We start from the raw sequence: 23,597 nt of genomic DNA on the forward strand, positions 1-23,597 counted from the left end.
CGCTGTCACGCAGAAGTGGGCACTGGCACAGTAAATGCAAGCTGACAATTAAGGTTGGCATCTGTACAACACAAAGCTAAGCAGGCCATTTGTAAGAAAGGAGCTATTTTGGGTATTTTGGCAGTAAAATTAGTTTAAGAACTTTCTACCATCTTTTTCAATATTAGCTATGTATTCTTGGCTTCTCATTACAGTTCACTATAGTGTTAACTAAACAAGTAAGTTAGTTGACAGAAATGTTTATGGTCCTGTGGTGAAAAGTTGAGTGTTGAAACAATTCAGGTAAAAAAAAATATATCCTCAAAGAAAAGAAATGAAAAAAGCTGTCTCTGGATAACACTGTATCTAATGGAAAAGCTCCATCTCTATAGTAATATAGATAAATGTCTACTGAGCCACATCTGGCTTGCATTCAGATGGACTCATCACCAAAAAAGCCCTTATCTTGAAATGTTGTGGACACAGTTTCGTTACAGTGATCTCTGGCTATAATGAAATGTTCTCATGGAAAGAAAGGTAACATAACTCTGTTGACCTTTGCTCTCTTCTATATCAGCTATTGAACACTGTAGATCTCCTTTAGCTAGGCTATAAAAGTTAGACAACAATATAGGATCTGGTAATTGCACTGAGAGTTGGACTATGAGCAAACATGGTCACTTTCTTAACAGGATTTCCTCTAGAATAGAGAGGATTTAACGTTAGGTTGTTTTGGTTTTTTGGTTTCATGTCTACAGAGCATCTAAGAAGGGGACATTAATTGTCTCAGTCTTTCTTACCCTACTGAGCTTTTCCTCACTGTGCTACAGTTTCTCAGGCTTGCTCCACACGGATCCTAGGACTTGCAAAGGTCTACCTTCACTGCCAGGAAAAAAGGAGTTGCTCAGTCTCTTTTCTTCCCTTTTTGAATCACAGACGAGGGATCCTATGGATGCTCTGAAAGGGCTACAATACATGTCAAGGAGGGCACATCTAGAGGGACTGATAAAACAGGCATGTTCTGCCCCTGTGTTGAGCTAACCGGATGAATCCAGAAGCCATGCAGCACTATGACCAAGATAATATATGCTGCTTCTGTAGCTACCTAAGCTGTATGGCTTCTGAATCATATCTGATTTGCATACATCCTCAAGAACATGTAGGCTTTTTCCCAGTCTATTGGAAGAACTATCTAAATCACATGAACACCATTAAAGCCCAATGGTGGCAACCATAAAATGTGGCATTTGGAGGGCTCCAGATGACCACAGTCTTGAGCTGGAACTTCATAACCTCACTTAGGAGAAAGATGAACACTCTTCAGCTTCTGAAGGGTTGTTGTTACACAGAACAAAAGAAGTCACTTGGAGAAAAATTTGATCCAGAAGAGCTCTTTTCAGATGCAGTTGCACTGTCATTATTCAGATTAAAGTATGACCCTCTGCAAGCGTGATTGGCAGATGACACTATGATATTAACAAAGACCAGCTGTGACTGTGCTCACTAGCCATGAAATTAATGTGACAAGGAGACCGCAATAGAGAAAGAGTTTGATAGATTAATCAGACAAAACACTGATTCTGATTTTAGAGTTAAAATAACTTCTTCCAGGCTCTTTGAGAACTGTAGGTGTTTTCCTGATCATTGTGCAATTGTGTCGAACATCTGTGTTGTTGACTTTTTTTAAATAGCTACTGTAATTTTCAATAAGAAAATATATCCATTTGTATCAAAGAGGCATACTTGATCTATGACACTGTTTAGCTGTCAGTTTAGGCTTAGCATTGACAAAAAGCAGGTTTTACCCTTTTCACTGAATTATTGTTATTTAATGAGCAGTCATGATACTGAAATTCAGGCTTTATATGTGACCGGTCCATTTTGACTCTGCTTCTCAGTAAACCCATATGTGACTCTGCATAACTTCCATAGACTGTGCGTTTGCTTTTCTTTACAATACTAGCCGCATGACGGTAGACCCTCATTATTTCATGATTTGTTTACTTCAATTCGTTTTTCTCTACTCCTCCTATTCCACCCTTTGCATCTATTCACACATTTCATGCAGGAAAATGCAAGCAAACTTCTACTCAATTATGTCACCTTTTTCTTTCCCATATTTCACATGGTTCCCCTTTTCAAAGGTAGAAAGCACAGCTATGCCCAGATTTTGAGTCAATATCTGGATTCTTTATTGGCTTCAGGAGACAAATTCCACATTTTTGACTGTTTTTAGGACAGAAACTGGTTCACTTTTTTTTTTTTTTTTCCACCCCGGATAAATCCTTATAGCATTTCACACTGCATTAAAAGTAGTACTGAATGTATCAAAAGCTTTGCTTTCTTATCCTCACACCAAATCTTATATTGCATTGTTTTGGCCCTTGTACAGTTCCTCACAAATAAAAATCTCTGGGACATCAGAAGTAGATTGTATTTGATTCAGCTGATATATGATACTGTAGCAATATTTATTGATAAATATATTATGAGTTATCTTTGTCTATTAGCAATTTAGCAAGATTCAAAATAGATTGGGTAGACAGATAATTAAGAATAAGTATTCCTTTTAGGAAATAACCTTTGTTTACTAGCAAACTAAGAACACTCAAAACAAGTTGGATTGTTAGGTAATTAAGATAAATAACTAAATTCTTTTGGAAATGATACTAAGGGTCATTTTTGAGGTATAACTTAATCCCTAATCCTCAGAGTTTGGGGAGAAGTCTGCTATGGAGTTCACAGTGACAGAATGTAGACATAACATGCCAACTAGCAACATCCCCTTTCATGGTTGTTGTCCAGCCTGACCTCTGGAAGACAGTGGATTCCAGGGAAAACCTGTAACCCACATGGACATGGTTATGATCATGGGTAAGTAGATTATTAGATGATCTCCTTTATGCAGTGTTACATTTTTTTTGCTGTGCCTGGTGCTGACTATAGCAGGAGACAATATCTCCCAATAGATGGATTTAGAGTCTTATCTAGTTTAGAGTTTCAATTTTCTTATCAAATGCCTTTAATGTTGTTCTTTCTGTCTGTTGCTATTCCATGAGAAAGTGTTAGTTTTTCTTTTTTCTTTTTTTTTCTTTTTGTGTGATGCTTTACAGACTTTAACCCCACAGCGAATCAATTTGCAGATGGAAATGGCAAAATACATTAAAATATGTTACCTTCCAAAGTGTTTCGGAAACTGTAATTGGCCATTTTGTCCATGGATCCAGATTCATACTGAGTCAGTGATAGGCAAAATTCAACTTCAGCTGAAGATGGGAGCCTTGGGGTCCTTGATTTATCGTTGTTCCCAGGATTTCTCAGTATAGGCCCCTCACTTGTGGCATTGCATAGAGCCTGTTGGCTGTTGTACTCTTCAGACCGAGTACAAATTACCTGTATAAAACACTTTCTATTAGCAGAGTTGCAATTGTAGAAAATAAAAGGAAACAAAACAGGTACTTTGATTAATATTTTTTAAAGGAACAAAGAAAATGTGCAATGTAATGTTTGTTGTAAGAATATATATTAATTTTTAAATTTTCTATGTATGATTTTAATATAAGCTGGGTTATTTTATAGAAGACACCCCTCTACTACAATACACATTTTGAAATAATACACTAGTGTGTATCTGAAACTACCCATGTGGACTAAGGCATCAATTCTTATTTACGCCCTTGAAAACTCACTGAGGCTAAATTCGGTGTTACCTACCAATGCAGCAGGACACAAACAGAGTTAAATCTGCTGTTGCAGTTGCTAAAGGGAGGCTTTTTTGGTGTCAGCAGACTACTGAACAAAGCCATAATTGCAGATTTTTCTCCCCACACTGTAAAAGGGGGAATTGTCAACTTGGAATATGAAAAAAAGAAATCTTTTATTCTGAAAATATCTGTCTCTGCTTTGTCAGACTAAATGACCACTTAGTTTCGCTGTGTCTTGATGTTGCTATATGTACAAAGTGGGAAAAGATGCTGCTCTACTTCCCAGAAATGTTGTGGGGATGAACATGTATCACCGAGATATCGTAGTGATGGGTATTGGGAAAGTACCTTAAATAGAGAGATGGATACAGATATTAAATACTGTCAGAATCCAGCATCATTTATAGAAATGTTCTGGGTTCACAGGCAAAGTCCAGTTACCATGGCATAACAAGTCATTATTTGTCAGATGATCTGTAGAAGCTGCCAGTCCAATCTGAGTCTTCTGGAAGAGCAAGGTAGTTCAGTGTAACTTCAAATGATAGTCAGCTAATTTTGGCTGAGTCAAACTCCTTCACATTTGCCATGGGTTAAAAGTGACCACACAGACTATAAGTGTCACTAAAGTGCTGCTCAATATCTTTTTAAGCCACAATAACTTATTTGTTACCTAAGGACATGGGTCTTCTGATGACCAAGAGCTTTTATATTAGTGAGGGGAATGAAGGGGAGGATTTTTTTCATATTCTGGTACAATAAGCCTACAGGGAGTTAGTACAAGTACTAACTCATATTTCTACTTTCTATTCAGGAACTTGTTTGACTTGGAGTCAGGATGGAGGACGGGGAAAAATATAATGACACAATGACAAGCAGAAGATCAGACTAGAGGGTTTGATGAGTGTGTGTAGTCATACAGTTGATCAGTCTATGAAAATGAAACAGAGCAACAGTGTTTCAAAACTCCCAGAAGCTGTTTTGTATCCCTTTCAGGTGAGGCTGAGGCTCTGACACAAAAATGGTGTTTATTGTTTTGCTTCTTTTCTGAAAAAAAACACCAAAACAAATAAAACTCCAAACCACCAGAGATCCCTTCAAAATATAGGGCTCTGGTTAGCAGGTAATCAGTGTGGCTGATGAGAACTTTGTGTGGAGAAAGAACAGGTGTTATTATTGCCTGAAACATCACAGGGGAAAAAAACACAAAACACTGAAACCTCCAGACTTCTTTCATCTTGAAGGTGTACTTTTATTTCCTGGACTGAAACAATGAACGAGAAGGTGAGTGAAAGCAATCACATTTGCTGTGAATGGGAAGAACATGAGATTCCCTATTACTGAACAAGTGAGTGGGAGATTCATTTCACCAGCACTAACTGTGTACAAATTGCCAGATTGAAGCAACACTTTAGAACAACCTCTGCAATCATAGAATCATAGAATGATTTGGGTTGGAAGGGATGTTAAAGATCATCTAGTTCCAACCCCCCTGCCATTGGCAGGGACACCTTCCACTAGGCCAGTAGACCAGTCAATAGAGAGAGGCATCTCCAGGTGGCTGGTAGGTGAGATGTACTTACCTCTATGGGTGCCTAACTCTCTCCATTGACTAAGTCAGTGAAATAAAATGTGTAAAAAACTCAATGCAGAAACTGTCTCTGGACTGCAGTTAGCAAGGGAAGCAAAATTAAGTGTTCAACTTAATGCTCTGCTTCTGCATTAGTATGGGACAAATGACACCCTGGAGGCACGGATGTGCCTCTGAAGTGACTAAAGACAGAGCCAAAGGCAAGTTGCTTTGCTGCCTAACTAACTTTTGAATGAGTGGAAGGAGATGAGATGAATCCTTTTCTAAGTGATTTGACCACAATTTCACAGAAAATGTATGATGGAGCTGGTGTTATAACCTACATTTCTTAAGAATCTGGAGTTCTTAACTGATAAGTTTCCCATGAATATGAATGCCATGAATAAATTATTCTCATCTTTTTTTTTGAGAAGATAAGAAAGCTTATCAGAGAAATTTATCCTTAGACTGCTTTATTAGCTGAAATCTGTCCTAGTCTGTTAAAACTACCAAGGTGCCCTTGAAGACTGTAGGTAATTGTCCAGCAGAGTGTTTCACGTGCATGTTCGACGCAGAAGCTCACCAAGTGGGTCAGGATTGTGCATCTAAGGGCAATTGAGGTCAGGACGGTGCCTCTAAGAAGTGTCTTCTAAGAATCCCCACCGCAAAGGAAGAGGTAGCTATAGGGAAAGACCTACAGTTAAAAACCCAAAGTGTAGCTATGGTGCTGTTTTTGTGATTGTTTTTTGTTACTGAGAGCATTTATTCCCATTAGAAGAAAAATAAAGGGATGATTCAGGCTGAGGGAGATGCTCTAGTAATGTCTTTGTTTCTAAAGAATGCACAGACCTATGTCCCTAGAAATGCAGTAGTGAAGAAGACAAGTGTATCTTGGCTGGTGGAGCTCAACCCAAATGCAGCATTTGGCTCAGAAACTACATATATGTGGAATTTCTCTTTAGCTCTGTTTCCTGAGGACCTTATCTAGATCTGTATCTCCTTCTGGCTTCTTTGCCCAGATCCCCTATCTTTTCATCCTCTCCTCACTGCCCTGGGGATATATCCCTGTTGTGCCCAAAGAGGAATCACATGCTGCCTTCAAGACTGGCTTTTCAGATACTCAGACACGGAATCTTCAAGCATGAGCTCAAATACATCTAAACAAAGGAACATTTTCCCTTCATTCTATTTATCCATTTCAGTGGGATTTAATGTAACTATTAATGTTATGAGGCTTATGAATGGTGAGAGTGCTATTTTTTTCCCATTTATGTCTCAGTGTAGCCCTCATTAACAGTCTGACTAATGGAATTAATCCTAAACACAAGCCAGATGCTGTAAGGCATCTGGTAACTCATGGTCAAGAAAAGCCAACATAAGGGGCAGAATGAAAATGCTGATCTGTGACCTTCTGCTATTTGTTCTGAACTAAAAAATAAAGTCTGACCATAAAATTAGCCAGGATGCTTTTCCAGAAATGTGTAACTTTGGTAATATAAATTATGGGTCTATCCTGAAACTATAATTTGCTGGTTTATCAATCGTGATGTATAAGTCATAACAGAACATAGGTCAGTTAAATGGTTCTGTCTGGATGCAATCTGCATAAAGCACACACAAAATGGGTCACATCATTGCCTTTTTTTCATTCAGCAGGAGTACTTTCTACTAGAAACATGCTGGTTTAAAACACAATTTTTTGTTCGCTTTCGGAACATCCTGAGGAAATTTCTCAGTTCACCCTGGACAAAGCTTCATATTCGAACTGCACTGAGTGCCTGCTCTGCATGCATAAATTCACTGGCTCAAGGGAAACTTAGAAACATACTCAAAGAAAAAGCTTATGTAAGTAGTTAGCAGAGCAAATGCCAGTAGATGGCAGTCCAGAATACGCAGCATCACTCCTGGGCCTTGTAGCACCCAGCAAAAGAATCCCTCAGTGCACTGCAGTTCAGATCTTTAGCACAGCTCTTTGTATTGTTTCTTAGAAAACAGACTGTAAATGTGCAGAAGTGTTGCTGCTGTCTTGCACCTTTTTGCAAATAGGAAACCCTTTTGTCTTTTACTTTGCAATTGCTTGCACAGACTAGCCTCTGTGCCTAAATAAAGTGAATTATATTATGGGAATCTTCAGCAATGTTTGGTCGTTTGTCTCCTATTTTTAAATTCAAAGATTTGGGCTTTTGGTGACAAATTCTTCGTGGTTGCTTTCGACTTATTAGATCTGCGCTCACAGGGACATGCAATACAAGGTAATATATACCTGAACACTTGGAAAAAGGTGATTTTCTATGGTATTGAAATAGCTGCTCACTTACAAAATGATCTGAAGTTCCTTAATGTGCTGGAGAAGTACGGCCACTCAAAGGGTTAATCCGCACCTCTGCTTCTTTTAGAGCTGCTCCCTTGCTCTGCTTCTCTTCTGAGCCCACCAAGCAGGAGTCTGCCCACATCCAGAAACTATATCAGCATGTTTTCATGGTGTTATGCTCCAGGGTAACATAGTGTAAAAGAACCACTTCAGACTACAGCCAGAGCAACCACGTGACTTTCTTATCTGTGGCGCCCATCCCAGCTCTCCCAAGGGTGTGATATGGGCACTTCCTGGACCGCCTTGACACATTCCCATGTCTCCGGTGATCCTACGTGAAGTCTAGACTCCTGAACTGGAGCCTTGGGTCCCACTGTGTGGCCAAAAGAGATTTTGCACTGATTCATTGCCTTTCTCTGTCTCTCTCCATTTATTCTCGCATTCTTGCTTGGGAATGGCGTTAAAGCAGCCCTCATGCTGGACTTAAAACATTCGGCAATTGTAAAGAGGTTTAGTTTTTACTTTTTTTGGCTGCATTAGGGCCTGGCATAATCTAATCCTAATTAAGTGGCACCCAGAAACCATTTACTCACCAAACTGTGATAATGCAAGGAAAATCGCAAATAACCCGCAACGGAACAAACTGTACTTTGTGAGCTTGCTTTTATAGGTAGAACTTGAAAAGGTGCTGTATCTATAGCAGACCAAAAAGTTTTTAAGGGACTGTAATTATTTATATCTGGTTCTTCATGTACTCCTGAATATTAGCAGGAACGGAAAGGTAAAACAGGCAGAGGACTGAATGAAAAGAAGACATTTTGGAAAGCAAAGCTTCAAAGAAATTCTAAGAAACATCTTTGTGCAAGGTTAAGGTTATTAATTATCTTTCTGACCCTTACGGTGTATGCATTTACTGGAGCTGTGAAACTCAAGCTAAGAGGAGATGAGACAAACATGAAGTGACAGCACTGAAACAAACCCAGGGCCTTCAAGGTATTTTCTCACCCTTCGGTAAAAGCTGGATGAGTTTCACCTCTTTGCTCAGGGGTAGCCCAGAACTGGGGGATAACTTACACCCCATTCAGCACCTCAAAATGGTGCTGGGGTGGAGTAGGAAACTCTGTTATCAATTACTGATGAAATATGCACTAACGCTTTCTGCTTTGGCAGACCGTGATTCCTGGCTCTGGCTGTCTCCAAGCTGTACCGTTAGTGCTGCTGTCTCCATGTCTACTGCAAATACACAAAGACACATCTGTCTATAGGTAGGCTTCTTTTTCTGGTGAATTATTAACAAAACCCAATCTTTATGAAATTCATTAGCTATTAATTTATATAGCTCTAAAGATGTTTATCTTAGAATCACACGACTCCTGAGCCAGCACAGCTATATATTAGGGAACACCAAGCAATCACAGGCCAAACTCTTCTGTCACCCACTCGTGATCCCATGGCAAAAGGAGTATTACTTTGAGGTGACAGTGACATAAAGAGGCCGAGGATGCCCGAGTGGCTGCTTCTCCTGTTCACAGATCCTGATTCCCTCAGTCTGTTGTACTGAGGTGTGGCATGTGGAGACTTACCTCTTTGTAATAGGAAATGTTTAAAATTTATAATCCAAGTAAGTATGTCATTAGGAGATTGATCTTGATACACTCTTATTTTACAGTTACTTACTCCATTTGGGCTGTTGTTTTTTAATTTACCAGCCTGTAGCTGGCACCAAAACCTATTAAGTTGCAATAAAAAATAGAGTCATTATGTTCATGAGATACTCAGGTGTCCACAAGCAGATGGATGTAAGGCTTTGGCTGATTTAAAAATCAAGAAGTGTTGGCTTCTGGTGTTTGTATTTTTGAAAATTTCTTGCAGTTTTTAAAGTTGGACATAAAATAGTGCTTCAAATGATCCTCTCAGACTATTTAACTGGCAATACAGCTCCCTGATAAACTGCACTTAGAATTAAATAAATGTGTCTGAACAGCTAAATTTCTTATGAAGTCATATTTTCAGGTAATGGATCTAAAGTATTGTCATTATTAGCTCAGGAACATTATATTCATTTTCTATTTGTGTAACTTGTTTCCCTTTTGTAGTACCTTTGCATTTGTGTAAGTGGTTCTTCAGGGTGATATGGAATGAAGTGCTAAGGGAAATTCTCAGTGCTTGCAACAAAGAATTGGCTGCAGGCTTACACCAGCACATCTGAGAGCAGACAGCTCTCCACGTTATGCATTACTTCTCTCAAGTTACTCTTCTTTTAGGAGAGACAAAATACAGGAGGCTAAAGCTGGTGGTATAGCCTGCTTGCCACAATAGCAAACCTAAACCAGCACTTACATTCTCCTGATTTATTTTCTTCACCATCTGTCTAGCCCACTGTGTGGATCCCCAAACCCTAATGTTAACTACCAGCAAAAAAGGTTCTGCTTTTATTTGCTGAATATTTTTTATACATTTGTAACTCCACTGACTTCAGTTATTTCTCCAAATCAGTTCTGGTGCAGAGAAGAGTAGAATTTCACCTGCTACTATGTAAGTGAGGCATAATAATTATTTCTTTAGCAAATCTATTATCTTGAATAGTTGTAGAAATGGGTACTAAAACAAAAAGCTCTCATATTGTCATGGAAGTTCTCCATTTCCCACATAACTTTCCGTTAAGTCGGCAAGGAATTGCAAAATTTGATAAAGCATTAGTAAGTGTCATGCAGCCCTAATTCTGAATGCAACACTTGATTCATCACAAACAAGTAACTGAAAACATGAGAGAACCCTTCCCACCTACCCTAAAACATGAGCCAAGCAAACAAATAAAAACACTAAAGATTCCTGATAGTCTCGCTGGTAAAAATAGAGGCAGGAATCAGAAGTTTCACTTAGATGGTAAACATGAGAAAAATGTGGACAGATAATTCACTCAGCTAAGTGGTAACAGCAACATATTGAAGAAAAAGTAAGACGAAAGCAAGAATTTCAGCATGTATTCATGGGTATCCATGTTGCCATGGCAACTTCTCAATGGAATAAAGTATTTTCTCCTTTCTTTAGGGATTAAAAAAAAAGAGATGCTGTTCTGCAAATAGGCACTTTACCTTTTTTTTTTTTTTTTAATAAATCTATAACTATTTCCTAACATAGCAGGCATTGTTTTGTTATGCTTTGGAAAGAGGCTTAAAATTCTAAAAAGGACACCACATTATAGATGTGTTATTCAAAAGGTTTCTCCTGCCCTCTTTTTATTTTGAATGCTTATTAAAAGCCTAAATTCCTTCACATTTCTGGATCCTCCTCTTTTTTTTCTTCTCCTGCTGTTTCGCTACAGAGCTTGGATAATCAGCGTATTCTGCAGCAGATCTATGGCTGTTTTCCGGTTCAAGCTAAGGCTATTTTTGTTCCCTTTTGATTTTCTGGAATGAGATTCTGTTCTCTTACTTTGTGCTACTTGAAGGAACTGCATTGACTACATTATTCTGTTATAAGCGATTGTTTAAATTTGGATTCAAGGCTAGTAAAGAAAGATCAGTTTGTGTTGTATCTTCACCCCGAACTCACTGACTGAAAATGCAGATCTATTCAATCATCTCTTTCATTCCTTCTCTAGATAAGGCAACAGAGATATACATAGATAAAAGATGTTAAAGGGGAATAACACCCTTTGAAGGTAAAGTTATTGTAGCCCTGTTTTGGAAATTTTGATAGAAGTGCAGCATTTCCAGAAGTGGCTGAAAAATATAAGTGATAAGCACCCATTTTCAGAAATTACTTGGAAAACTTCAGGAAAGGACTTAGGTACTCTTACATATGTACACTGACACTGAATGTGCTTTAAATACAGCACAATTTTTATTGTTGCACCTACTGAAGTTTAAAAGAAATCTGTTAAAGCAACTTGTTTCATAAAAATGTCTTTATTTTCAGAATATATTTGTGGGCACTGACCTTAAATAAGCAGTTATAAACCTGACTGTTTCTTAAATAGATTCATTACTACTCTTAAAGTTTCTGGGTGCTTATTACCAGGATGCAAAAATTCTAAGAATCTGGATATGATTAATAGTACCTTTGAAAAAATGAGCTAACCATAACTATCTGAGCCCTCCAGGTCTTTTAGAAAATTCTGCTAGCAACTTGCTGATCCCTTTATACTACCTTGGTTATCTCATCCAATATATTGTATTGATAGCTCTACTTGACACATGTAACCTGTGCAATTCTAGTTTCATTTAATCCACTTTAACACTTGTACCATTTTCACGTAACACTTTATTCATCTCAGTGCAGAACTGCATCAGATCCATTTCATTCTGGTAGTGCAATCTAATTAAGTTAGTAGAGTTCATCCAGATTCATACTGTTAGAAATGAGCAGAATCTTAGAAAATGAGATGAAAATGTGTGCTTGTAGCTATATCTATTTTATAGCTATGCCTACACTAGTGAATTAAATGTTGCCAGGAAAATGCCTGGACACTGAGGCTAAATGGCATGAAATAATCCATGTCTATGACAGTAAAATCATCTTAACCTCCCAAACAGGGTGGCTATCTGCAAATATTCTCCTGGAAATGGTCCTTGAATAGTACCTTTTTGGGGGATAACTAGTCAATACATACAAAATGAATGACGGAGAATGTCCTAAGACAGGTCTGCTACAGTATATGGGAATGTTTGAATTTACAGATATATACACAACCTATATTGTTCAGAGTACACAAATCAAGACTAAATACAGTATAACCAGCCCAATGAGTTGCTGTTCTGTAATGCCAGAATATCAGAGAGCTGCTGGAGCTTTTATCTCTTTCACTTTCCATTAAATCAATAAAACTGCCCAACCTTCATTTGGGTTGTTGCTACAGAAATAAATAGAACAAAGATAGATTTACACAAACATAAACATAGACTTCAGTGCCAGAAGGGACTGTTGCTGTTGTCATGATGGAGTGTGTCTGTGAAAGCCAATAGACCTTTGTCATTTTAGGCAATGTGGCAGTAATGAGCAAGAGACAAAAAAAGGTCTAGAAGGTCTCAGAATAGTACAGTATAGTTCAGCCATATGAGAACATATCATCAATGTAAATATGTAAATTTACCTTAGTTTAATTTGCAGTGCTTTAAAGTGGCTAAAATAGCTAATGAGTTTACTTCTCAGTTCCTTTGAGCAACACAGATTACTTCTTATATATCTTTTGAACTACTGATATGAATTATACAGCTGGTTCTTCTGCACTATAAAAATTTATTTTGTTTGTTTGGTTGTTTTTTTAATTTGAAAGCAGACAAGCTTAATTGGATAGTTTTTAACTCCTAGATGGAAGAAGGCACTGCGAGAGGCATAGACCCTCTGAAAATTCTTTACTTCTATTCTTTCCATCATCCAGTCACCAACCATCTTGCAATGGTTGTGTGCTAGTAATTTGTGTACATAAATCCTACTTTTTCTCATCTGACTGCTTCAGCAGACCCAAGCCTCTTTAGCCTGCTAAAGGCCATGTCTGGGCACAAAGGCATAACTTTCCTACTTCCACCTCAACTTTAGGTTCTTAAATTAAGCAGCCTAAATCCTACAGTCAGAGAGAGAAGAGACAAAGAGACAAATGAACAGCTCTAAGTGAAGATTACTTCCACATAAAATCTGTTTTGCTCTCTGGTAGTGCTTTCTTTCTATCCAGGAACATCTAAGGGAATACAGCATGGCTAAACTCCCAGCTTGTGCACCTCACTTAAGTGTCTGAAGTCAGGTAGGATAATTCTGACACAATCAGCCTTTTCCTTCCCCTTCCCCTTGGACTGTCCTTACCTGCCACGAGGAGAAAAATGATGCTGGGCTGAGTAAATTAGGGTTGATGGGATGTCTGCCACCCATGTATTCATCAGTGCAGACCACACAGTCCTCTGCATCTCGCCAGTCCCAGTAGGGGATGGTGAAGTTCTCATCACCTGTTATCTTCTGGATCTCACGTTCCCACAAGAGCAGAAAGACCCTATGCCAAGGCAGAAAACCAGGGGCTTCATGGGCAAAATCAATGTCCCGCCACACATTGGACCCACCTAAGAGTGTGTCTCGAGAGGCATAATAATGCATCCACACAAAGAGATCATACACGTTGATGTTTCGGAACATGGGGTTCGAGCCATTGTTCATCTGAGTATATGTGCCAGTAGCAATAACATAGTCCTGGCTAGGGGTGTTCTTTGCCAGGTTAAGGTAGGCAAGAAACTTGTCCTTTTCACTGGTGGTGAGCTGGAAGATGTTTCTTCTCGTTCTCAGTCGCCTTTCAGTACAGTTGGGTCCTGAGAAACCAAACTTGCATTCCCCACAGTTGAATCCCATGAAGTTGCCTTCGCATTTACACGTCCTGTTGTAAAATACAGAGGGCCAGTCCTCCCTGTCATCCACTCCTGAGAAAGGGAACTGTGGTCCCAGTGGAGCCTGAGAGAGAAGGATGTTCTGACAAGACCCTCTGCTGGAAAGCTCCCCACAAGGAGACCCGTCTCTGTCCCAGGGGGGACAGCACTCCTTCCTCAACAAGCTCTGCGTGTTTGCACAGGCTCTGGGAAACTGCCCGGTGGATGGCTGAAGGATGACTAGCAGAAAACCCATGGCAAACAGTAACATCCTCACAGAGCAGCAGGAGAGCATCGGTGTTACGCTTCAGTGCATGGAGTGCTCTCTCTGACCCCTCCAAAGTCCTGAGTGTGAAAGAAATTCCTCCCCTCCAACAAGAATTCTTCACTGCTGACTTCTGCTACAGTGCACCCCCCAATGTCCTTCCCCATTCCTACCCTGGATGCATTTACATACAAAATACACTTCAGGGTTAATCTGATTATCACATGTTCTGGATGAAAGCCAAGTGACTTTTTTCCCCACTCCTTACAGGTTTCAAAATACAAGCATTTATTATAAACTTTCATCTTGTGCCTAGCACATGATTGCTTTCCTCTGGCAATTGGAGAGGAAATAAAGTTAAAATTTGGACACAGAAACAATTGTCAGCTCTTCAAATTCCTTATTTGACTATATGCTTTAGAGTAAATGATTGTTTAAAAAAAGACCCATAAGAATCTGATCAGTTAAATAAGCACAATGAACCTAAAAATGATAAAATAAACAATTTGGGGTACGCTATCTATTTTTTTAAGAGGAAGCAAGCATAAAATATGGTCAGATTAAGTGTGATCATAAGGCAGAACCAGAATAAATAGTTTGGCTTGGCATTTTTATATTTCAGTGTAAGATGCCTTTCCCGGGCCAGCACGTGACAAAGTAACTTCACAAGGGAAGCAATAAACTTTTCAGAAAAAAAATAATTTTTTGTTCCCCTAGAATACATAGCATTTTGACAGTTAAAGGCACACTGAAATCTGCACCCAAATCTTCTCCGCAGTTTTGTGGGGGATACAGGCAATCTGCTGATAGATTTGCAGAAAGCACTTTAAGCAGCTATCTCCGGACCTGGGAAACAAACCTTAACTCCTATGTTTCTCCCATCAGGCAGTTTACAAACACCGTATCTGTGTTCTTTACTCAATACAATACTGGGCAGCCTCCAGACCACCCACCTCTTTTTTCTTATACATTAGCCTGATCACAGCTGACAGAGCTGTATGGGTGGCATTAGAAGTTATACAGCCTTTGAAGCTGCCCCTTGAAGCAAAGGGACAGCATTTGTTTTACTGCTGGGCAAATTGCACATGAATTATCCACAGTTTTTGTCAACTACCACTGTTATAAGAGCCGTTTTGTAGGGTTTATTTTTTTTATTAAAAGCTTTGTAAATTATTTCCTTATTCTTAGAGAGAACCCTAGCAGGGCAGGAACTGTGTATAGGCAAAAGAAGTGTGAACTTTGCTGGGAAACAATGCCTTTTGCTGGGATCAGCAGGTCATCACATGACCATGCTGAGGAGCACGAGGTGCTTTAATCCTGTTGGCTTCTACGCCTCAGGTATTCCGGGAGATTATCCCTGAGTCCCGCTGCCAGAGAGCCTGTGATGGGGGAACTTGGAGCAAGAAGGGCAAAGGAAAAGGAATTGCTTTTTCAAAAAATATTTCTAACCACAGGCTGATGTTTGCTATTTTTTGACTGATTCCCTCGATTTCCATGCTAGGTTTGTAAAACAGATTTCATCATAAAAATGTTGCTTGTTTGATTTATTTTATTTTCTCTGTGCCTGGCTGTTTGGGAAACCTTTGCAATCTATTTCGTTTACTGTTCCTCCCATAGAGGCTAGTGCAAAACTACTATACATGAGAAGAGACCCATCTCTGAGGATAACGATATATATATTCTAATTTTCACAGGAAAGCTACAGGGATTGGGAAAATCTTGAGGTAGAGTCTCAGAGCAAACCAGAAAAGCCCTTCAATATATATTTAGGCAGACAGTCATACACACAAATACATTCAATATCCTATTTTTATATTCAAATGAGATTTTATGTTCAATGTCAAAAAATAAGAATCAGAGCCTTGACAATTGTCATATGACAAGTTTCTGAAGCAGCTGCATAACAGAGGAATCCTCTGTGAAATGGTATGATTGAGAAACTCTGAATGAGGATGTGACTGAGGAGTAGCACACACCCTTCTTAACCTACTGTTGAGCAGAGTCCTGTTTTGAATAACTGTCAGTGATTCAGATAGCAATTGAGAAATCAAACTTTCCATATATCAACAGCCATAAGCATTAAACAAGTAAGAAAATATGTGTTCCTATTCCCAAGCGTGACTAGAGTCACCAAAACATGAGGTAGTCACACCTTACATGCTCCATCTGGGCAAAATTCTCGTCATTAAAAAGGCCTCACGGGACTTTTCAACTCTCTCGTGCTTCAGCCCAGCACTCTTTATTTCATTGTTCAGCTAACAAAGACATCATATCTGCATGAAGTTTGTGCATAAGCTGAATTTAGTCTTTTTTGACTGAGAACTCTTCCTCTTGCATTCTGCCAGTGGGTTAGCGTCATCTTGCCATATGCTCTAAGAGACCCATTTCTCACACCTGGGTCCCTGCATTTGAGTATGGGTCAAGACTTATTCATTTAAGGTACAGAAATGCTAGGTGGACCATAAGATCAGCATGGCTAAGGCACACAACTTTCTGTACCCAAGAACATGGAAGGCAGGGGTTTGGTGGCCATATACAACTTGATTCCAAAGCATAAATGTCCAAGAATCACTTCACAGTTGGGTCTCGTAGAAGTAACCTTCAATAACAAACTAGTATGGGACTCTACCTCACATCACTAAATCTTAACTCAACCCTGAAGTTTGCAACTGGATCAGTTAAAGTATTGGTTTCAGTCTAGTAGAGTAGTACAGTAATGATAGTTTTTAATATCTAACTGGTTTTCATTATGAGGTCCTTAAGTGCTTTATAGAGATGTCAATAGCTATTTAAAGGAAATCTCCCCAGAGACAGAGTAGTGAGATATCTTCCTGGAGTTCACATGCTGGCTTACTTGTGGCATTAGGATCAGATTTTCAGCACTGTGCTGCGATGCTAAACCAAACTGTTCATATAGACAGCTCCTGGGGCTTTCTGATGTGGTTATGGGCAAAGAATAGGAACAATCCAAATAAAAAACAATGGCATTGAATGAAGATTCATATTACCTCATAAAAATAACTCTCAGTCTCCTCAGATCTGGCTGGGCTGGTCTTCAAAGGATCATTTCTTCGTTTTGGAAGATGTCACAAGAAATTTCTATTCTGGGCTGTTGACACTGAAGCAATCAAAGTTTCAAGTATTATTAGTGGGTTTTAAAAAATCCTATACCTGGAAGACACGGTAAACATAGTACCTCTCAGTATTGTTTGTTAACACTTTTTAGGAATTCTGTGGGGATTTTAAGGTTCAGTTGTCTATAAAACTGTTGTCAAGTATAAAACTGTGAAGAAACAAAGGCTGAATAGATAAAGTTGTTGCCACTCAGTTTCACTGGAAAGGAAAAATTGTCAAGAGAAAAATAGAAAAAAAAGCCCCATGTTTATTTGAGATGGATGAGTACAAAGACCTTTTGACAATGAGAGAGCACTGACAAATGGAAGGAAAGATAGTCTATTAACCAGCCAGGAAATTCAGTCTGGCAAACCAATAGGCTCAGATTGTGCTTTCTGATCCTTACCTGTTACTTGCTGTTGAGCATCAGCATCTTTATACACTGCACAAGGCACCTGATTTCGGATGTTTTCCTGAGCTCCTGGTAAGCTCACATTTCATGAAGCAGAAGGACAAAGCATCATTTTTTTCCCTTGCTTCATGACCTGTGTGCCAGATGGAGCTATCAGACTCCTCAGTGGTTTGCCAGTGAGCTAAATTCGGCTCCTGGCCCCCAGGAGAAAGAAAAGAGGGGTGGATGTAGGGCGATGACACGTCATAGATATTACATTGTGGTCAAAAGCAGAATGAAAAATCCATCTCCTGGTTACTGATAAATTGGGAGGGGAAGTTTAAGAAGAGTCCTGCTTATCGTTAAGAGCCATGAAGCAGCTAGGCAATTAAACATTACACAAGGAAGAGGAAAACATTCAATTTCTATTTATAAGCAACTTTTTATCCTTAGGTAGAAAAAAAAAATCAAGTTTCTGATTGGAAAGTAAGAATTTCACTAAGTTCACTCCTACTAATCAAAGCTCTTTATTAAGAAGCAGACTAGAAATTCCCACAACCTTTTTAGCCTAAGACAAAACTTCCACACCTTTTGATACAATATTTGAAGATAAGGCTTAAACACCCATTTAGATATATGAAAGGAGCACAGCCCCAGACTGAAAAATTATTCTGAATGCTGTAAGTAATCAACTTTTAACTCAGGAGCAGCATACCTAATATGCAGTCCGCACAGCTGATGATCTGATAGATGTAACTGTGGGCATATTCAGCCATGAGTGGGATGTTGGGCCTCTAGTCTGAAATTCAGTACAAGGTTCAATTAGGCTTGACTTGTGCAGGAATTCAAAGCACTCCTGTCACCCCAGCCAGCCTTAGCCCTGAACTCTTGCAGAAAGAATTCACAGGGGTAGTTGGTTTCTGAGGCTAACGTTATGTTATCACAATTACAAAGAGCAATCTTTGCATTAACGGATCATCCCCCTTCCTGATTCTAATGTAACGTGGTCCATGCATGAATCCCTAGTCTCAGTGTTGTTGAATCAGTCAGAGAAGACAAAGCCAGTGCTATGGTTCTATAGGTTTTATACTGCTTGCAAAGAGGAGAAATACCTGTTCTAGCAAAAACGTAAAGGTGTGGACAGATGATATATGATAGGTCATAAAGCCTGCTAGCACAAAGTTAATCTATCCATTTTAACAACATTGAACCAGTGAGTTTGTGATGGGTTGACCTTGCCTGTACAGCAGGTGCCCACCAAAGCCACTCTATCACTCCCTCGCCTCAGCTGGACAGAGGGGGAGAAAATATAACCAAAAGCTTATGGGTTGAGATAAGGACAGGGAGATCACTCAGCGATTGCTGTCACGGGTGAAACAGACTCGACTTGGGGAAATTAGTTTAATTTCTTGCTAATCAGAAAGTCAGAGTAGGTAATGAAAAATAAAACCAAATCTTAAAACACCTTCCCTCCATCCCTCCTTTCTTCCTGAGCTCAGCTTCGCTTCTGAGTCCTCTACCTCCTCCCCCTGAATGACACAGAGGGACAGGGAATGAGGGCTGCGGTCAGTTCACACATTGTCTCTGCTACTTCTTCCTCCTCATACTCTTACCCTGCTCCAGCGTGGGGGCCCTTCCATGGGAGACAGTCCTCCACTAACTTCTCTAACATGGATCCTTCCAATGGGCTGCAGTTCTTCATGAACTGCTCCAGTGTGGGTCCCTTCCATGGGGTGCAGTCCTTCAGGAACAGACTGCTCCAGCGTGGGTCCCCCATGGGTTCACAAGTCCTGCCAGCAAACCTGCTCCAGCGTGGACTCTTCCCTCCACGGGTCCACAGGTCCTGCCAGGAGCCTGCTCCAGCATGGGGTTCCCACAGGGTCACAGCTTCCTTCAAGCACATCCACTTGCTCCAGTGTGGGGTCCTCCATGGGCTGTAGGAGCACAGCCTGCTTCACCATGGTCTTCACCACGGGCTGCAGGGGAATATCTGCTCCAGCGCCTGGAGCACCTCCTCGCCCTCTTTTTTCGCTAACCATGGTGTCTGCAGGGTTGTTGCTCTCATGTATTCTCACTCCTCTCTCCGGCTGCTGTTGCACAGCAGGTTTTTTTCCCTTTTCTTAAATCTGTTATCCCAGAGGCACTACCACGGTCACTGGTGGGCTCGGCCCTGGCCAGCGGCAGGTCCATCTTGGAACCGGCTGGCATTGTCTCTGTTGGACATGGGGGAACCTTCTAGCATCTTCTCACAGAAGCCACCCCTGTAGCCACCCTGGCACCAAAACCTTGCCACACAAACCCAATACAGTTTTACTGGATCAGTGCTTTTATTATTTGGCCATAGTATTTTTGACCTGGTATTGGGAGCCCTAGAGACAGACGTAGTGTACCAGAAAATCGGTATTCAACCTAGTCTGAAAACATAGCCTAAATATTACAGGCATGTGACAGACAGAGTTTGTATGCCTTAAACAACTTGTTTGACAACTCTGGCTGGAGGAGGGTATGTGTACTACAGAGGCCTGCAAGTCTGGCAAGAGATAAGGGTCTTGGGAACAGAACAATACTCCTGCTGTGCCTTAATTGTGATTTACAACTCTGGCTGGAGGAAGAGATAAGTCCTGCGGAGGAGGAGGGATGGTATCTTTCCCTTGGGGCCAGCCTACATGTGCAACAACTTTGCAAGGCCTCAGCCACGCTTGTGCAGAAGCGGGGTCATACAGCAGACACCACAACTAGGGGATCACGACCACCAGACACCCCTTGGGGGACCACTGACTCATTTCGAGAACAATCTAAGACTGCAAAGCGCAGGCGTCCCAATTAGCATGGGAAGCGAGCAGAGGGGGGGAGACAAGAGGGATGTTACCACCCTCTCCTATCTCGCATGCAAATGACCTAAAGTATTTAGACCTTCTCACTTGGGATGCTGGGGCGCGCTCCCGCCCACCACCTGAGGACCGATCCTGCAAGCGATTTACCGGAGGAGCAACTCTGCAAGCAACTTACCAACTCTACAGACAACTTACATCGCTGGATCCAAGGGTGGTGATCTCTCTTTTCCTCTCTCTCATAGTCTCTGTCCTCTTTCTCTTTTCCTTTTTTCCTTTTCTCTCTTTTCTCAATGCCTTTAGAAACCCAAGACACTTACAACCATGCAACTTTCCCTGTATTAATAAATTGTTCTTAATTTCATACCAGTTATTTGGTGTCGTTTCACCTTAATTTACTCCAAGGGATTTATGAACTAGTTGCGACCAGGTCGTAACAAGGCAACATCTAGGAGTATGAATAAAAGTCATTGATCTGCAGTTCAAAGCAAGGGAGAAGAGGAGCTGATGCAATCAGAACAATAAAAATATAGAAACAGCAGCAAAAGACAAAAGGCAGTTTTCCCCTGTTACAGACTGAAGATAGTATCAAGTAGTTACTAATCTATCAATCCGCTATCTACATGATTTGGGTTTCTGCTGCAGGCAACACAAAACCTACTTGATATCTATCAGTCTTGATGACAGAAGTGCATCTAAGGGGGATGCTGAAGCAATATTTTCTATAGTTCCATTACACTCTACTTATGCTTCACCTCTGCTTTCAGGTCATTGCTAAAAGACAGCCTGGCTTCTGGCTTTGGGAGTGTGCTGGCAGAATGGAAATTTTGGTAAGTAGGTCTGAATGCTTTCTTATCAGCTTTCAGAGGAAAAGTGCCATACAGTATTTTACTGCTGTGTGGCTGATATGTGAATTCGGCCTTGATAGCAGGCTAGGGCCTAAGTTTAACTAGGTGGATAATAGCATGCTGGTTCAGGAAATCCCTGTCTCATCTAACAGCTCACAGAGGCTGAAAGCCCAGAAAGTTTTTCAGCAACCTGCAAGGAAACGATTTATACTTTTTGCTGGGTTAATGTTCTGCTTATTTTCCTAGGGGAACTGGCCTGCTGAGGTGTCAAACCAGCACTCTAACTCATGCAAAACTAGCAGTGGAAACAGCTACGGCAGAAGCAAGGCCAGTCTTTGCTCTGTTGGAGGTCTCTTGGACTGGCTCACCCATTTTGCAAAGCTTCGTCCTTTGCCCTTGTGGCAGATTCCCCACAGCTGTGTCTCAATCAACTGCAGAGACTTACTCTTGCAGTTAAAAACCTATAATCTTCCTCCTCAAAGGAGTGTCCTCTGATAAACTTAACTCTCTGCAGGCTGGCTGGAGGGAACCTTCCTCCTGGGCTGCCCGCTGTGCTTGGCTCCTCTTCAGAAACTGCTGTGTCTAATAAGTGCCTCTAGGCTCTTCTCACAGACTTGTCCTGCTCCATTTATCCAGCTCTGCAGAGACAGAGAAGAATAATAAAAAACTCCTAGTAGCTGCCTGTTGGTTTTGTGTGTGTGCACACTTTGGAAAACAAATAATCGAATAGTGTATTAAAAAACATGAGAGTGACATTTAGCACGGAGCTGGTCTCAGCAGCTCCTGGTGGTAAGGCAAACACAGCTTTGCACTGTCAAAAACTAAATTTGGAAAAGGAATGAGCGAACCAGTTGGGACAGGTATCTGTGTACAAACCAGCTGGGACCCTCTGAGGCTGAGGTCACCTCATATAACCTCCTCTGAGCAGAGAGCAGCTGGGCTTCCATGAAACCGTGCCTTTGCGTGTAGGCAGAAGGGGGACCCATGCATCAGATAAGCAGTTCACAAGCATATTTTTCTCTTATGTTAAAGCACACATTATTTTAATCATAAATTGGTTCTTTTAACGTATTACCACAAAATCCTTTGAATACTTAAAAATGTTGAGGAGAATGCTGCAGTTGTTCTAAAGTGTATCCCAGAGATTTGCTAAGGTAAATCAAAACCTTGTGTGTGGGAAAAGATAGCTGACATTTTCGTATGTATAGAATATCTTTTAATGAAAAAAACACCAAAAATGTGATTAAATGTGGCTAGTTCTAGTGGAAAAAATATATACAGAAGAAGTTAATTTCATGTGTTGCATTCAGACTTTTTTCCTTTGAATACTGTCCTAACCTGCAGTAAGCTTTACCACCTTTGGGTTTGAAAAGCAGCTTGGCTGGCTAGACTTTTAGATACCTCAGAGAACTCCTTAAACATCATGACTTTTTATTGCTAATGGTTTCTTAAATTCTGTAGCTTTTGCTTTGCCTGAAGCGCCCTTATCTTGGTAACTGGTAGAAGGAGCAAATCAGATAAAACCAGGCTACTGGTAGGAGACTACATTATACAGACATTTTCCATGAGACGCAATGGGAGAAGGAAAGCTGTGGAAATTGAAAGTTATCTATCTGATCTGCCAGACTGCTACCTGCATATCTGCTTATTATTGCAAGATTTTCAAGGAGAAGCCTCCTGTGCTGCAATGGGCAAGAGAGAGACGACCTGCAAGTCCAACATGCATGCAGGAGAACACGTGTCTTCCTTTTGCTTCCTACACTCTGCAGAACGGAGAAGATTCAGGTTCTTCAGTCCCAGATCATTGCAGGGAGAAAATGCAGATAATAAAGTAGGTAATTATAATAGTTCCACTCACATTTCTATTAATTTAAACCTCTCTACAGCATATGAAAGATAAGGGAAAAAGACATACATTGTTTAGAATTCAAAAAATCTTATTAACCTTCCATAGCTGTCTGACAATACTCAAAGGCCCAGCTACACAAAAGACTCAAAAATTAGATGTAGTCTCTGATTCCCCCCCACCTTCAAAATAATGACTGTAATGAAGAATCAAATTGTACTGAATTTGACTTTCTCTGTAGAACTTCACTAATGAATCCACAGCTAAATAAATATATATATAAGACCTTGACATTCGATTTCACTTTGATGCAAATAGCAGATAGGAAACCCAGTTTCTCACACTGCAAACTCTCTGAATAAAGAATGAAATGTCTTGGTAAGACATTAAG

At 40.3% G+C, this 23,597-nt stretch overlaps 1 protein-coding gene across 1 annotated transcript in view; it reads right to left on the reverse strand.

Annotated features, from left to right (window-relative positions):
* The window catches only part of TYR (tyrosinase), a 49,342-nt gene extending 35,136 nt beyond the window's left edge, over nucleotides 1-14,206 (reverse strand). Inside the window, exons 1-2 of the mRNA XM_068395182.1 lie at nucleotides 13,364-14,206; nucleotides 3,156-3,372 (exon numbers count right to left, since the gene is read on the reverse strand). Coding sequence (XP_068251283.1) covers nucleotides 3,156-3,372; nucleotides 13,364-14,206 — 1,060 coding nt within the window. The remainder of the gene's footprint in view (nucleotides 1-3,155; nucleotides 3,373-13,363) is intronic.
* Nucleotides 14,207-23,597: the final 9,391 nt, after the last annotated feature.

Source organism: Nyctibius grandis, chromosome 2, assembly GCF_013368605.1.
Source record: "Nyctibius grandis isolate bNycGra1 chromosome 2, bNycGra1.pri, whole genome shotgun sequence".
NCBI classification, from domain to species: domain Eukaryota; kingdom Metazoa; phylum Chordata; class Aves; order Nyctibiiformes; family Nyctibiidae; genus Nyctibius; species Nyctibius grandis.